General features: G+C 38.5%; 2 protein-coding genes across 2 annotated transcripts in view; one reads left to right on the top strand and one right to left on the bottom strand.

Annotated features, from left to right (window-relative positions):
* The window catches only part of POLR2B (RNA polymerase II subunit B), a 46859-nt gene extending 32830 nt beyond the window's left edge, over positions 1 to 14029 (top strand). Inside the window, exons 17-25 of the mRNA XM_026003553.2 lie at positions 4421 to 4517; positions 5529 to 5623; positions 7012 to 7262; positions 7348 to 7437; positions 7677 to 7784; positions 8989 to 9102; positions 9475 to 9635; positions 13109 to 13304; positions 13778 to 14029. Coding sequence (XP_025859338.1) covers positions 4421 to 4517; positions 5529 to 5623; positions 7012 to 7262; positions 7348 to 7437; positions 7677 to 7784; positions 8989 to 9102; positions 9475 to 9635; positions 13109 to 13304; positions 13778 to 13867 — 1202 coding nt within the window. The 3' untranslated portion in view covers positions 13868 to 14029. The remainder of the gene's footprint in view (positions 1 to 4420; positions 4518 to 5528; positions 5624 to 7011; positions 7263 to 7347; positions 7438 to 7676; positions 7785 to 8988; positions 9103 to 9474; positions 9636 to 13108; positions 13305 to 13777) is intronic.
* Positions 13947 to 15137, bottom strand: part of IGFBP7 (insulin like growth factor binding protein 7) — a 68392-nt gene continuing 67201 nt past the window's right edge. The window contains exon 5 of the mRNA XM_072748916.1: positions 13947 to 14209. Coding sequence (XP_072605017.1) covers positions 14190 to 14209 — 20 coding nt within the window. The 3' untranslated portion in view covers positions 13947 to 14189. The remainder of the gene's footprint in view (positions 14210 to 15137) is intronic.

Raw genomic sequence — 15137 nt, 5'->3', positions numbered from 1 at the left:
GCATGATTGTTGTCAAATGGTGATTTTCTTATTCCATCATTCCTTCCATTTTGATGCTAAAATTGTTCCAGACTTTGCAGTGGGAACAACTTGAAGTTGACTCCTGATAGGTCCCTTATCTTTCTTTATGCACTTCATTGTATTTTGTGCTTTCCCTAAACCTGGACTCAAAAGTTTCTTTCAGTGAAGGGATAATATGTGGAAACCAGAATGTGGGTGCTAAGTGTGCTTCTTGCTATTAGAATATCATTGTTTCTGGGTTCCTCAGCTAATACGTAGAAAAATGCATATGTACATACTGCTCCCACAACTTTGTCTATTTTTATGATTCTGTATATTAAGTAACACAGGTCCACACAAGCATCTTCCATCCCAGTCCAACACGAGAGTGTTTATTTTAGAACTCCATTTTCGGATAGGGAGAAATCTGGCTCCCGCTGACTTCAGTGTATTTATTTATTTGCTCATTCTATTGATGTAACCAATCTCTTGACCTCCTGGCTGAATTATTGGCCCTGGCTTTGTCTAACATGCCAGCTGCATTGGCCAAATTTGAGCCCTGATTGACAGATTTGGGCTAATCAAGTTATCTTAAGGAATGTCTTCTTAATGAGTATCATTCTTGTAGGGGTATCATACACTATTAAGGTAATAGTATACTATTACCTTGTTGACATCTTCTGGGAGCAAAGATGCTTGTGACAGAATTTCATCTTAGAATGTGTGCAAGGATTGCACAGCTTTGTTTATTTAGAGAGAGAGCAAGTAGGGGGAGGGGCAGAGAGAGAGCGAGAAGGGGAGAGAGAGAGAGAATCCTGAAGCTGACTTCCCCTGAGTTTTGAGCCAGACTCAGGACTTGATCCCAGAACCCCGAGGTTATGACCTGAGTTGAAATCAAGAGTGGCTACTCATCAAGAGTGGCTACTCAATGACTGAGCCACCCAAGCACCCCATAGCTCACAGATATTTTTATCAAAGTTACTAATATTTATTGAGCATTGAATTTGAAACACCGTCCAAAGGTTTTTTACATATGTTATTTCTAAACATCATAAAAACATTTTGATATTTTTTTCACCTGCAAAATGAGATTAATAGTACCTGCCTCATAAAGCTTTTGTGATGATTAAATGGTTAAATCCATTTAAAACTGATGGCTTAGTGCCTGGCAGATAGTAAAGGAGGAATAAATGTCAAATGATTAGAGATAGTGGTAGTTATATTATCTCTGTTTTACAACTGTGGAGACAGGATCCAAAAGGTTAAGGTATTTGCCCAGAGTTAAACAACTTAAGAACTATAAATCCAGAATTTAAACTGGCCTGTTTTTCCTTTTTGACCAAACGTAGACCTTTTCCTCCCATCTCTCTTTCTGGTGCCTTTTGCTCTTCACTACAATTGCATCTTGATTTGGGGCTTTTTTTTTTTTTTAATATTTTATTTATTTATTCATAGAGACAGAATGAGAGGCAGAGACACAGACAGAGGGAGAAGCAGGCTCCATGCAGAGCCTGACGTGGGACTCGATTCAGGGTCTCCAGGATCACACCCCGGGCTGCAGGCCGCACTAAACCGCTGTGCCACTGGGGCTGCCCTGATTTGGGGCTTTTAAGAAAAAAACTATTAGAAGCATACTTAAGTTCATGTTTTTAGCTAAATTTAGCTGATCTCTCAGACTTGCCCAGATAGATTGGATAAAGGTAGGTTGGAAGGGACTATCTTCTGGGCTCCAGTTGATGTCCTATATATAGGTGATCCAGGGATTGTCACATGAAAGCAGGAAAGCCTCACAAGGCCAAGACAGTTGAACACCTACAGGCTATATCATCTGGGAAAAGGTGCAGGACATAGGTATAGGTGGTTCTCCACCTAAATGTAAGGACATGCTGGAGAAGTCTTGCCTGTTTCATGTACCACAGATGTGATCTATGTCCTACTACTGGCTTTTTATGTGTTTTCCTTGCATTATGCTGCTTAATCATTTGTGAAGTTTTTAAAAATTCTTTTAGTTCCCCCAAAGAGTCCACACAAAAGGATGGTGACCAGTGTGAATGCTACTAAAGATTTCCTAGAGCAAATCATTTAGATTTCGGGAGGAGTTTTCATTGCATACCTGAGAAGTGACTGTTTATTGGACTTTTCTGATTCTCTGAAGGCCTTGCTACTACTGGGGTTTTTCCTTGGAGAATATCAGAGTCCTTTCCTCCTCAAGGAGAGCATTTTAGATCTAAATTCAAATATACAAACTCATCAAGGTGCTCAGAACAAATACCCTCTTGTTAGTATGATTGTTCTTTGGGGAGCAGTCAAGGTTATATTTAGCATAAAATGTTTAGTGTTATCTTTTAAACAGGGCTTGCAGCCTCTAATTCCTACAGGTTTAGGAGGATTGGTGAGTTAGAGGTTTATCTTTCCACTGGGGTTATCCCTATTCAGCTTTAGCTATGGTTGTGATGTGTATAAATGGGCCCAGTGATGCCAGATCTGATTTTTAAAGAAAAGTTTAAAATCTAAGTTTTTAGGTAAATTTACTTTTTAAAGTGTTAAAAATGAATTAAAGTTAAAAACAAAACTCTGGGGCAGCCCTGGTGGCGCAGCGGTTTAGCGCCGCAGTCCCACGTCGGCCTCTCTCCGTGGTGCCTGCTTCTGTCTCTGCCTCTCTCTCTCTCTCTGTGTGTCTCTATGAATAAATAAAATCTTAAAAAAAAAAAAGAAAAAAAAAAAAAACTCTGGGGCAGCCCGGGTGGCTCAGCGGTTTAGCGCCACCTTCAGCCCAGGGCGTGATCCTGGAGACCTGGGATCAAGTCCCATGTCAGGCTCCCTGCATGGAGCCTGCTTCTCCCTCTGCCTGCCTTCTTGTCTGTCTGTCTGTCTCTATCCCTCCCCTCTTCCCCCTCCCTCTCCCTCTCTTTCTCTCTCTTTCTCTCTCTCTCTCATGAATAAATCAATAAAATGTTTAAAAAATAAAAAACTCTAGGGGCACGTAGTTGGCTTAGTTGGAGGAGTGTATGACTCTTGATCTCAGGGTTGTGAGTTCCAGTCACATGTTAGGTATAGAGATTCCTTATGTATTTTTTTTTTTAAGATTTTATTTATTTATTTATTCATCAGAGACAGAGAGAGAGAGGGAGAGAGAGAGAGGCAGAGACGCAGGCAGAGAGAGAAGCAGGCTCCATGCAGGGAGCCCGATGTGGGACTTGATCCCAGGTCTCCAGGATCAGGCCCTGGGCTGAAGGCGGCGCTAAACTGCTGAGCCACCCGGGCTGCCCCTCCTTAAGTATTTTTTAAAAGTATGGCAAGATTGAAACTATAGAAGTTATGGAAGACAGGAAGAGATGGGAAAAAAAGGATTTGCTTTTGTAACTTTGAATGATCATTGATACAATTGACAAAATTATTGTTCAGAGATACCATACTATTAATGGGCATAATTGTGAAGTGAAAAAGGCCCTTTCTAAGCAAGAAATGCAGTCTGCTGGATCACAAAGAGGTTGTAGAGGTGGATCTGGTACTTTATGGATCACAGAAGAAACTTCGGTGGAAGAGGAGGCTGTGGTGGTGGAGGTAGTGGCAGCAGAGGTAGTTATGGAGGGTGGTGGCAGTGATAGTGGTGGTCTTGATTGTAGCAGTAGAGGAAGCTGTGGTGTGGTGGTGGAAGATACAGGGGTTACAGTGAAGGAGGAAATTTTGGAGGATGTAACTATGCTGATGGTGGGAACCTAGTGATTTTGGAAATTAGAGTGGACAACAGCAATTAAATTATGGACCTGTGAAGGGGGGCAGTTTTGGTGAAGAAACAAACTTGGGTAGTCCCTATGGTGGTGGTTATGGATCTGGTGGTGGAAGGTGGTGGATATGATAGCAGAAGATTCTAAAAGAACTCAGAAGAAAAGGGTTACAGTTCTTAGCAGGAGAGAGAGTGAGTTGGTCAGGAAAGCTGCAGGTTACTTTGAAATAGTCGTCTGTAAAAGTCTGCCGCAGGAGAAATGATCCATAGTCAGAAAAGTTACCAGAGCTTAAATAGAAAACATTTCTTGTTCAGGATGGTTATAGCCACAGTTTTCAAAACATGCAGCTATTGCTTAATGCGATGTAGTGTCAATTAGATGAACATTCCTCTTTTTTTTTTTTTTTTTTTTTAAGATTTTAAGTAATCTCTGCACCCATCATGGGGGCTTGACCCAGTAGAGTTGCTTGCTCTACTGACTGAGCTAGCCAGGCGCCCCTAGATGTATATTCCTGAGGTCTTTTAGCTGTTGTAGCTTTGTCTTTTTCATTACATCATGTATATTGTCCTGTCAATTGCAGTAGTGGTACCAGGAATAAAAAATTTAAGGAATTTTTAACTTTTTAAAAATAAAGAAAGTTTTTCTTTGTTTCCCGGATGAGGCTTTAATGTATGCTCTTACATGCACTACAGGTATCAACTCCATTGTGGCCATTGCATCATACACTGGATATAACCAAGAAGACTCTGTTATCATGAATCGTTCAGCTGTAGACAGAGGCTTTTTCAGGTCAGCTATTTACAACAGTTGTCAAAACACAGATACAGTGCAAGAATTAATACTTTAATCAAAAAAAGTTTAAAAAAAAATAGATTTGGCTTGTATGTATCCAAACTTTTGGTGGTTTTGAAAGTCAGGCTAGAAGAAAAAATGATCTGACAGCAGAGTTTTTCTGTTACGATATTTACTCTTTTGCCTCCATTCATGAAGCCATGTGTATATCTGGCCAGTACATACTGTTGTATAGATAGCTGTATAGAGTTCAGTGTGGCGAAATCAGTGCCCTGCTCCAGAAAACAGGCCCAGTTGGTTCATGGTCATGAATGACTGAAGGAATGACACTATTTCCTGTGTCTCAGGATTTTCAAATGCTAATATTTTGAGGTCGCCACCCTCTACTCTTTTTGGTAAGCAAATACATGTTTGCAATTATAATACAGAAATGTCTAAAGAAATAAACTAAAGAAATAAACCTATTAATCTTAGGACCCGCAAATAACTATTAAAATTATAGTATTTTTTCAATCTTTATTATTCTTATGCTTTAGTTATTTTATTGACAGTCCCAGATACATGGCATATGAAGATTGGTTAAAAACTAGAAATTGAGAAGATGGATTTTTTTCTGCATAGTGTCAGGATAGAACTAGGACCAGAGAGTGGGCATGATATCTGAATATCATAAACTTCTCACTAGAGATATTGGAGCAGATCCTGAATGACCTTCTCTGGGGGTTATTAGGGAAGGGATTCTTATTTTAGGTAGGAGGTTGCAGTTGTGACCTTAGGTCCTTCCTGTTCTCACATATAATCCAGCTGTGTTAAGATACAGATCAAATGCTACATGTGTGGCGCATATAATACCATTTAAGATTTAACTTTGACTCTTAATACAGTTAACTCTTATTTTAGATTCATGGTTAAATCGTCTCCCAAATATCAAAGTAAAAATTATTGGTATATTCTAATCTCTATTATAAAAGGAAAATAGAAGTTACCTTTATAACCATGCATTTTTAGGTCTGTCTTCTATCGATCATATAAAGAACAGGAATCTAAGAAAGGATTTGATCAAGAAGAAGTTTTTGAGAAGCCAACTCGCGAAACATGCCAGGGTAAGTGATACTGACATTTAAAATAATGGAATTTAAAGTTAACTCACCATGGTTTTCCTAATTAGTACCTCCCCCCTGCCCCCCTCCACTATTTTTAGAGCTGATATATAAGAAAATATGTGTGTTCGCCAAAAGTCTTTACACATAGGAGTTGGCTTGTTAAGATCCTTCCATCCTGGTAGATCCTGCATCAGAGAGGGTATTTAGGACATCACAGAGGTCATATAATTTCATGGGATACAGTACTTCTGTACTGTGAACTTTTCACTCAGTTTATGTATTTGCATGGGAACTCCCTCCCGTCTCCACATTGTAGTGTGTCCATAATATTTGTCTAGCCACCATATTTGTATACATTTAACAGATAAAGGGATACCTGGAATTTTTTGTTTTGTTTAGAAAACTCAAACTTATTGTCTAGTTACTATTTTCATAGACACTTAAAAACTGTATGCAGTGGGATGGATGGGCTGTCCCAGGGAAATGTATGTATCTGCTACAGTTTTGACTTCTAATGGTAATGTGTGAAGTAAAATGTGTCTTGTTTTTTAAGTCATCTTTCTGTTATCCCATAGAAATAGAGCCATTGTGGGTGGTTCTGTGTAGTAGTGAATTGATGTCCAGTGGAGTTAAGATTACGTAAGATGAAATTCAAAATTTCCTTGAGAGGATGTGTGTAGAGGGCATATTCTTTTTCTTTTCTTTCTTTTTTTTAAGATTGTTTATTTCAATGAGAGAGTGTGAGTGTAGGAGGGAGGGGCAGAAGAAGAGGGAGAGAGAAAGCCAAGCAGACCCCCAGTGGCAGAGGAGGATGCAGAGCTTGATCTCACTACCCTGAGATCAGAACTGAGCTGAAACCAAGAGTCAGATGCTTAACCGACTGCACAACCCAGGCCCTCTGAGATCAGAAGATGGCAACACCCTTATCCAAAGTCATAGACATTTTGATTTTCCAGTGTTAGTCCAGTACTTTTTTAGAATTCAGAATAGTTTGTAGGATTTGGAGTAAGAGCATTGTATTATTATTACACATAGCTCATGGTGTTAAAGATTCCTATGAACTTCTCTCTGACTTGGAACTGATTCAGGATTTGGTTTTAATCTTTTGGAGGGATTATGTGACTTTTTTTTTTTTTTTTTAAGATTTTATTTATTTATTAGAATGAGAGACCACAAGTTTGGGGGGAAGGGCAGGGAGAGGAGGAGAAGCAGATTCCCTACCAGGCAGGGAGCCCATTATAGGGCTCAATCCCAGGACCCTTAGGTCATGACCTGAGCCAAAGGCACTTAACCAGACTGAACCACCCAGGTGCCCCGGGTTATGTGACATTTTAAATACTTTATATAGTAGTACCATTTCAGAAAATTCTGTGTCTGTTTCCTCGTAGGTATGAGGCATGCCATTTATGACAAGCTGGACGATGATGGTTTGATAGCTCCTGGAGTCCGTGTATCAGGAGATGATGTTATTATAGGCAAAACAGTCACCTTGCCTGAAAATGAAGATGAATTAGAGGGCACTAATAGACGCTATACCAAGAGAGACTGTAGCACGTTTCTTAGAACTAGTGAGACTGGCATTGTGGATCAGGTTATGGTAACTCTCAACCAGGAAGGATATAAATTTTGTAAAATAAGGGTGAGTATAGCTTTTTCATACTGCTTTTTATGAAAAGTAAACCAGTTTGACTTAAGTTAACTAACCTATTTTTGTATGAATTCAGGTCCGCTCTGTTAGAATTCCACAGATCGGAGACAAATTTGCTAGTCGACATGGTCAAAAGGGTACTTGTGGTATTCAGTACAGACAAGAGGTAGGTATCTCTTATTTCCCTCACCCTAACCCACAGTTTAACATTTTACAGAATCAAAATTTGCTTTAACTTAAAAGTGCAAAGGTGATAGAGGCTTGATTTTTTAATTTTGAGTAAGTAAATGAATAGAGCATGTTGAACAGAATTGAGAACATAGGAAACTTCAGAGAGGGGAGGATCCATTTCAGTTTCATAGTTAAGAGAGTTACATTTGTCTCCTTTAAAAAATTTCTTCCTAGGACATGCCTTTTACCTGTGAGGGTATCACCCCTGATATCATCATAAATCCCCATGCCATTCCCTCTCGCATGACTATTGGTCACTTGATTGAATGTCTTCAAGGGAAGGTAAGAAATATTCTTTAAAAATGTATGTTCCAAACTGATGTTTCTTCCAAAATGATGATAGGTGATTCTCTCATATTTGAGTCAGGGTTCTTTTTTGGAAAAAAGATTATATGATACTTACTTTCCTGCTTTTGTTTTTTCATATATTTTATAAAGATTTATTTATTTATTCATGAAAGACCCACAGAGAGGCAGAGACATAGGCAGAGGGAGAAAGAAGCAGGTCCCCACAGGGAGCCTGTTGCGGGACTCAATCCAGGATCCCAGGATCATGCCCTGAGCCTAAAGCGGGCACTCAACTGCTGAGCCACCCAGGCGTCCCACTTTCCTGCTTTTAATTTTTTTTTCTTTTTCCTGCTTTTAATTTTTAAGTTGGTTATGATTGTGTGTTTCTTCCCCCAGCAAAAATTTGTGACGTTTTGGCTAAGTCAGAATTTTTATTAAATTTACTACATCCGACCTCTACATACATCTATTAATTATCTTTTGACTGGTTCTTTTCTGTAGATGAGGAGTTAATTCATTGGTGGTTAGTTCAGTGTGAACTTAATTGTATAGCTGTATTATTAGCTATATTCATGCTTCTTTCAGTAGGTTTTCCATTTTTAAGAATCTTGTTCTGGCGGAATGGATATAGCCTAACACATAGGTGACTTGGTTTGAGGGCATTAAAGTGTCACTTTCTTTGAGCCATAGGAAACAGTTGGGAGTCTCATTCTTTTTGTATCTGGTTTCATGGATAGCTTCCCTTTTTGAAGGCTTATAATTGAGTTTAATTTTTTTTTAAAGATTTTTTTATTTATTAGAGACACACAGAGACGGAGGGAGAGAGAGAGAGAGAAACAGGCAGAGGGAGAAGCAGTCTCCATGCAGGGAGCCTGACGTGGGACTCGATCCTGGGTCTCCAGGATCACGTGATCCCGGGTCTCCAGGATCATGCCCTGGGTGGAAGGTGGCTCTAAACCGTTAAACCACCGGGGCTGCCCAAGTTTAATTTTTTTCAGTAAATTAGAGTGTTATAAATATTTCATTTAAGATATTAATAAAATGAAACATATTACAGCTTTCCATAACATAGATTTTTAAATTCAAAATCTTCCCTGTATAGAAAGGATTTTTTAACTGAATATATTTTTATTGATAAAGACTTCTAAGGGAATACAGAAAGACCCAGCTTTTAAAGACTACTTTTTTTAAAAAAAAGGTATCAGCTAACAAGGGTGAAATTGGTGATGCCACTCCATTTAATGATGCTGTTAACGTGCAGAAGATTTCTAATCTGTTATCTGATTATGGCTACCATCTCAGAGGAAATGAGGTATGTTTGCTCTTACATTAGTAGTTATATCCTTTGTTGTATATGTGTAGTTTCATTTTTAAAAAATCAATTCTTACTGAAGTATGACAGTGCTTTAAATATGTGCACAAATCATAAATGTATAGCTTGATGAACACATCTGTGTGACTGGCACCCAGATCTCAAAAATTAGAACTCTTTTAGGCCTGGATGCCCCCTCATGTATCCTTCCATTTACTATTCCCATCCTCATGTATCCTTCCATTTACTATTCCCACCCCAAGGTAAACATTCTCTCTCTTTGTCTGCTTTCAGTTTTCATATAAATGAAATCATATGGTCTATGCATGTATATTTAATATTTTTAAGTCTGTACTTCAAAATCTGTTTCAGGTCCTGTACAATGGTTTCACTGGTCGAAAAATCACGTCACAGATTTTTATTGGTCCCACATATTACCAGCGTTTGAAGCATATGGTGGATGATAAGATTCATTCTCGTGCCAGGGGACCTATTCAGATCCTTAACAGACAGCCCATGGAGGGTAGATCTCGGTAAGAGAGCTGCATCACCATCATTGTTATTATTAATTAACGTTTTTTAATGAAGAATGTCAAACACATACCAAAATAGAGGTAATGGTATAATGAAACTTCCCATGTGCCTCTCATTCCACATCAGTAATTATCAGTGGCCAGACTTACTGACTGCATTTACCTCCCTACTCCCACCAGCTCCTGATTACTTTTAAGCAAAGCCTAGACATCGTTTTCTTCTGTGAATATATTTCAGGATATGTTTATGAGAGTGGTTCTCAAATTTCTTGGTTCCAGGACCCTAAAGAGTTTTTGAGTTGTTTCTATTGATGTTAATCATGGTAGAAGTTAAAATTAAGACTTAAAATGTTAATTTAGTAAAAAAATAACACTAATAAGGGGGCTTGAGTGGCTTACTCAGTTGAGCATCTAACTCTTTTTTTTTTTTTTTTTTTTTGAGCATCTAACTCTTGATTTCCGCTCAGGACATCATCTCAGGGTTGTGGGATCGAGCCCTGCATTGGGCTCTGCACTTAGTGGAGGGTCTGCTTGGGGATTCTCTGCCCCTCCCCCTGCTTGCTTGCTCTTTCTTGCTAAAATAAATCACAGAAAACATTAATAAGCCCATTAGGCATTAATATAAATAACCATTTTTAAAAAAGATTTTATTTATTTACTCATGAGAGACACACAGAGGCACAGACACAGGCAGAAGCAGGCTCCATGCAGGGAGTCCGACGTGGGACCTGATCCCGGGTCTCCAGGACCACACCCTGGGCTGAAGGCAGCGCTAAACCGCTGACCACCTGGGCTGCCCATAAATAACATTTTTAAAGAAAAATTTATTTTCTAAGTAAACTTAGTGAGGAGTGACATTGGTTTACCTTTTTGCAAATCTTTAAAAAATGTATTTATTTAAATTCAGTTAGCCTATATCTATTACATTAGTTTCAGATGTAGAGTTTAGTAATTCATCAGTTGCTTATAACACCCAGTGCTCATCATATCACATGCCCTCCTTAATGTCCTTAAAAGGCAGGTTCCCTGCTGAGCCTGGAGCTTGACATTTGGGACTTGATCCCAGGACCCTGACCTGGGCCTCATGACCTGAGCCATAGGCAGATGCTTAACCTAGACTTGAGCCATCCAGGTACCCCTGCAAATCTTTTTAATGAGCTGGTTTACTAGAAGAGAGCAGGATTCTTGTGTCTGCTTCTGCATTCAATCCATTGCAATATTTTTTATATTTAAGTATATGAGGAAAATCCTACCTCATATAGACATATAGTTGGAAAAGGGAGAAATATTTTAATAACCTTTTTAGATGACTGTGGATATTCTTTTTGATGCTATGCCAAAATAACAAGTTGTAGTTTCTTAAAGGTTAGCTGTGATGTAGAAGCTGAAACCATATTGTATTAAAATTCTGGCCTGTCTTGCACTTTGAATGTATCTTTTACACATGTATAATTTTGTAGCATTATAACTGGGGCTATTTGGAAAAAACTGGTTCATGTTGATGCGTTTCATTTATTTAAAAAAAAGTTCACATTTGTAGTGCCTTCACCAATGTTATCAGAAATCTTTTATTGAGAAGCTCTCAAGGCCAGTGTTAAATAGAGGTTTTCTAAAATTTTTAATTTTTGATTGAAAGCTCAAATTTTAATCATTTTCAACAAATACTTAGAAGTTTTCCTCAAAGTGAAAGGATTACTGTGTTCATTTTCAAAAAAAAAAAAAAAAGTCTGTCCAATACCCAGGTCTGAATTCAGATTCACATAGTTGGTGTCTTTCGTGTTGGTGAATTAACAAAATTGGTGTCAGCGATTTTTTCAAGATACTTCATGAGAAAAGGAAATTATTTCAGAATCATGCAAGTGTTTTTCTTTAAGACAAGCATCCTTAGTATAGAACAGAACTGCTTTAGAACTGTTTTGTCATAGAATATTAAGAAAAACGTGTACTCAAGAATCAGGGTTTAATAAAACTATTTTTACGGTTTTATTAATGACATTCTTTTTAAGTAGGCTCCACATCCAGGGCAGAACCCAACACAGGGCTTGAACTCTTGATCCCAAGATCAAGAGCCAGATGCTTAACGGACTGAGCCACCCAGGCTTTTATTATTAATGACATTCTTAAGTGAAACTGGCTTTTCCCTCTTCCCTTCACAGTGGAGAATATGACTGCTAGTAAGTTTGGTTCCACTGCCTTGTTTTGTGTCCTGTAGTTTATTTTGCAACCATCTCAGTGCACATGTCAATACAGTGAAAGAAGTAAAAATGTGTTATATTACGAAAATAGTTTCCACCCTTACTGGGTCTACAGATTACACTCAGAAAACTTCTTTAAAGTATTAGAACATTACAAAAAGCCCACCAAAACACCTAATCACACTATAGTTGACTCTTGAGTAATACAGGTTTTAACTGTGGTGTACTTGTGCACATTTTTTTGATATGGTACTGTAAATGTATTTTCTCTTACAATTCTTAACACTTTTTTCCTCTAGCTTTAAGAATATAGTATAGAAAAAAAAAGAATATAGTATAGAATACATATGTGCAGTATGTGTTAACTGACTAGTATTGGTAAGGCTTCCAGTCAGCAGTAGGCTATTAGGATTTTTGGGGGATCAGATGTTTACACATATTTTTGACTGCAGGAGGGGGTTAGGAATCAGAGCCCCTTACACTTTGTTCAGGGTGAGCTGTACCTTGATATTACTAAGTATCCAATGTTCAAATTTTCCTGATTGGATAATTTTTAAGGAGGTTTGTTTTCAGTTAGGATATAGATACATCTGTGCTTTGCAGTTGGAGTTGTTTTTGTTTTTTAAATCTGTAGGTTGCCTTCTACCTTTCCTTTCCCTTGCAGTGTTTATGTGTTGAAGAAACTGGATTGTTAGCCCTGGAGGGTTTCTCACACTCTGGATTTTGCCGGTTGCATTCTGGGGCTATATATTCCTATTTTTCTTGTAAATAGCTAATTAGATCTTGAGCTTTGATGAAATGAAGAATTGCCCTCTTTTGCAGTAATGTCATAGGCAGTATTGTATATTTCCAGTATCTGGTTGTGTCTTACAGTTTCAGCAGCCATTAATGATCGTTACTTGATGTCCCTGTTTATACTTCTGTATAGAGAGAAACTTTGTTTCCTCAACTGGTTAACCTTGTGACGTAGTTCATTTAGGCAAGATAAATGCTTGATTCTTTCTTGGTTTATCATTCTCCAAAGTTGATGATTTGGTTTTTGGTAAAATCATTAAGAAATCATTGGTTTTATGAATTTTATGTATTGAGACTATTAAATGGAAGCTGTAACCATCCACTTTTTGGCCCTTTGAATAATGCATTTCATTTCACTTCCATACTGGGGAAACCCGTGATTATTCACCTGTTCTTTCCATTACTTTTACCAGTGTACATTTATCAGTGTAGGCTTGATTGCCTGGGGGACTCATTCATGGAGAATCTGTTCTTTGTTAACAGTGATGGTGGTCTACGTTTTGGAGAAATGGAACGAGATTGTCAGATTGCCCACGGAGCAGCCCAGTTTTTAAGGGAAAGATTGTTTGAGGCATCAGATCCATATCAGGTTCATGTCTGCAATCTTTGTGGCATAATGGCGATTGCTAACACGAGGACCCATACATATGAATGCCGAGGCTGCCGCAATAAAACCCAGGTGTGTAGACCTTATTGGCAGTTGATACTTGTTTAGGATATAACTATGTTGGTTTAATTATGCAGGCAGGTTCAGTGTGGTGGAACCGATTGGCATTTTCACAATTTTGATTAACACCTATATAAGATTCTTAGTTTTAAATGAGGAAAAAGATAATTTGATTTTTCTAAAAACCAGTTGTAGTGGGGTAATGTCTCATCTTTTGGAAATAAGGATGTGTACAAGGAATTTTAAACATTTTAAATTAAGGTGTTAAAAAAAGTTGAATATAAATTATGTCTGGCTAGAAGACTGAAATACCAAAGCCTCTCAGGAGAAAGAACCACCACAAGCCTATGTAGCAAATAAGGGATGAATGTTATCAGCCCTTATTTATCACCTACAGTACCAAGACCTCATACCTTTTTCTGGGGTAGGAGAGTGGGGTCATTTCAAATACAGTTTTGCTAATTACCTTTTTCTTCTCCCTCCAGATTTCTTTGGTGCGAATGCCTTATGCGTGCAAGCTGTTGTTTCAGGAACTTATGTCTATGAGTATTGCACCTCGAATGATGAGTGTTTAGTTCTTTTAAAAACCTCAAGATACTTGTAAATATTTTTGTTTCTTCAGTATGTTTAAAAAAAAAAAAAACAGTGTACTGCTTTGTGAGAGAAAGCATTTTATTGATTTTAATTACATGCATGCTTTTCTTCTGTATATAGACAATAAATTTTTGTAGATAGTCTTGATGTGTTATCTTTATTTTGGATTTCCTTTATGTAAAACCAGTGAATATATAACTAAGCGTTAGTGGACTGGATGAAAAGAAACTGGTTATTAGGCAAGAACAGAGGCTGTAGTTACCAGGACTACTTTTAGTGTTGCAGATTAATACATTCTGCAGTTTATAGGTCAGCACCTTCACCTGTTTAAAAAAAGAAAAAGATGAAAATTAAAGAAATAATAATAATAAAGGAAATGTTAAAATGTGGGGATAAAGGATATGTGAGTAACTGTACAAACGACAGGGGGACGCCTGGGCGGCTCAGTGGCTGAGCGCCTGCCTCCGGCTCAGGGCGTGATCCCGGGGTCCCAGGATCGAATCTCACATCAGGCTTCCTGCAGGGAGCCTGCTTCTCCCTCTGCCTATGTCTCTGCCTCTCCTGAATACATTAAAATCTCGGGGATCCCTAGGTGGCGCAGCGGTTTAGCGCCTGCCTTTGGCCCAGGGTGCGATCCTGGAGACCCGGGATCGAGTCCCACATCGGGCTCCCGGTGCATGGAGCCAGCTTCTTCCTCTGCCTATGTCTCTGTCTCTGTCTCTCTCTCTCTCTCTGTGACTGTCATAAATAAATAAAAGTTTAAAAAAAATGAATACATTAAAATCTCTAAAACAACACATGATAGGGTGAAACACTCTTTGGAATTTGACCTATGTGATTTTGTTGTTCTGGTCTACGAATGAGAGATGGACCTAATTATAGAAGTGGAAGAGTTCATTTCACAAGCAAGTTGAGATCCAGAGACACGAAGGAACTGTCCTCTGTGTCATCAAGCTTTCTCTCAGAATTCCAAGTGGAGGATAATTAGTGGCAGAGCTGAGACGGAAACATGACTGTCAGCTACTGCTGTTTCATCACCTGGCTGTCCACATCTTGGCCAAGGAGAATCTGACCAAGCACATATTTACTTGATACTTCCTCCTCCCGAGCGATCTGTGCAGCAGGATGTTTTGACAGATGCTGATAATAAATTTTTGTTATTTTTGGTTTAAGAGAAGCCAGTTCGGACATCAGTCTAAGACCAGTATATAAGTGTAAAGTAGCAGTGCTCTGATGCTGCCAGGATAGGTG

Source organism: Vulpes vulpes, chromosome 2 (genome assembly GCF_048418805.1).
Source record: "Vulpes vulpes isolate BD-2025 chromosome 2, VulVul3, whole genome shotgun sequence".
NCBI classification, from domain to species: domain Eukaryota; kingdom Metazoa; phylum Chordata; class Mammalia; order Carnivora; family Canidae; genus Vulpes; species Vulpes vulpes.
This window is presented reverse-complemented; position numbering and strand designations above follow the sequence as displayed.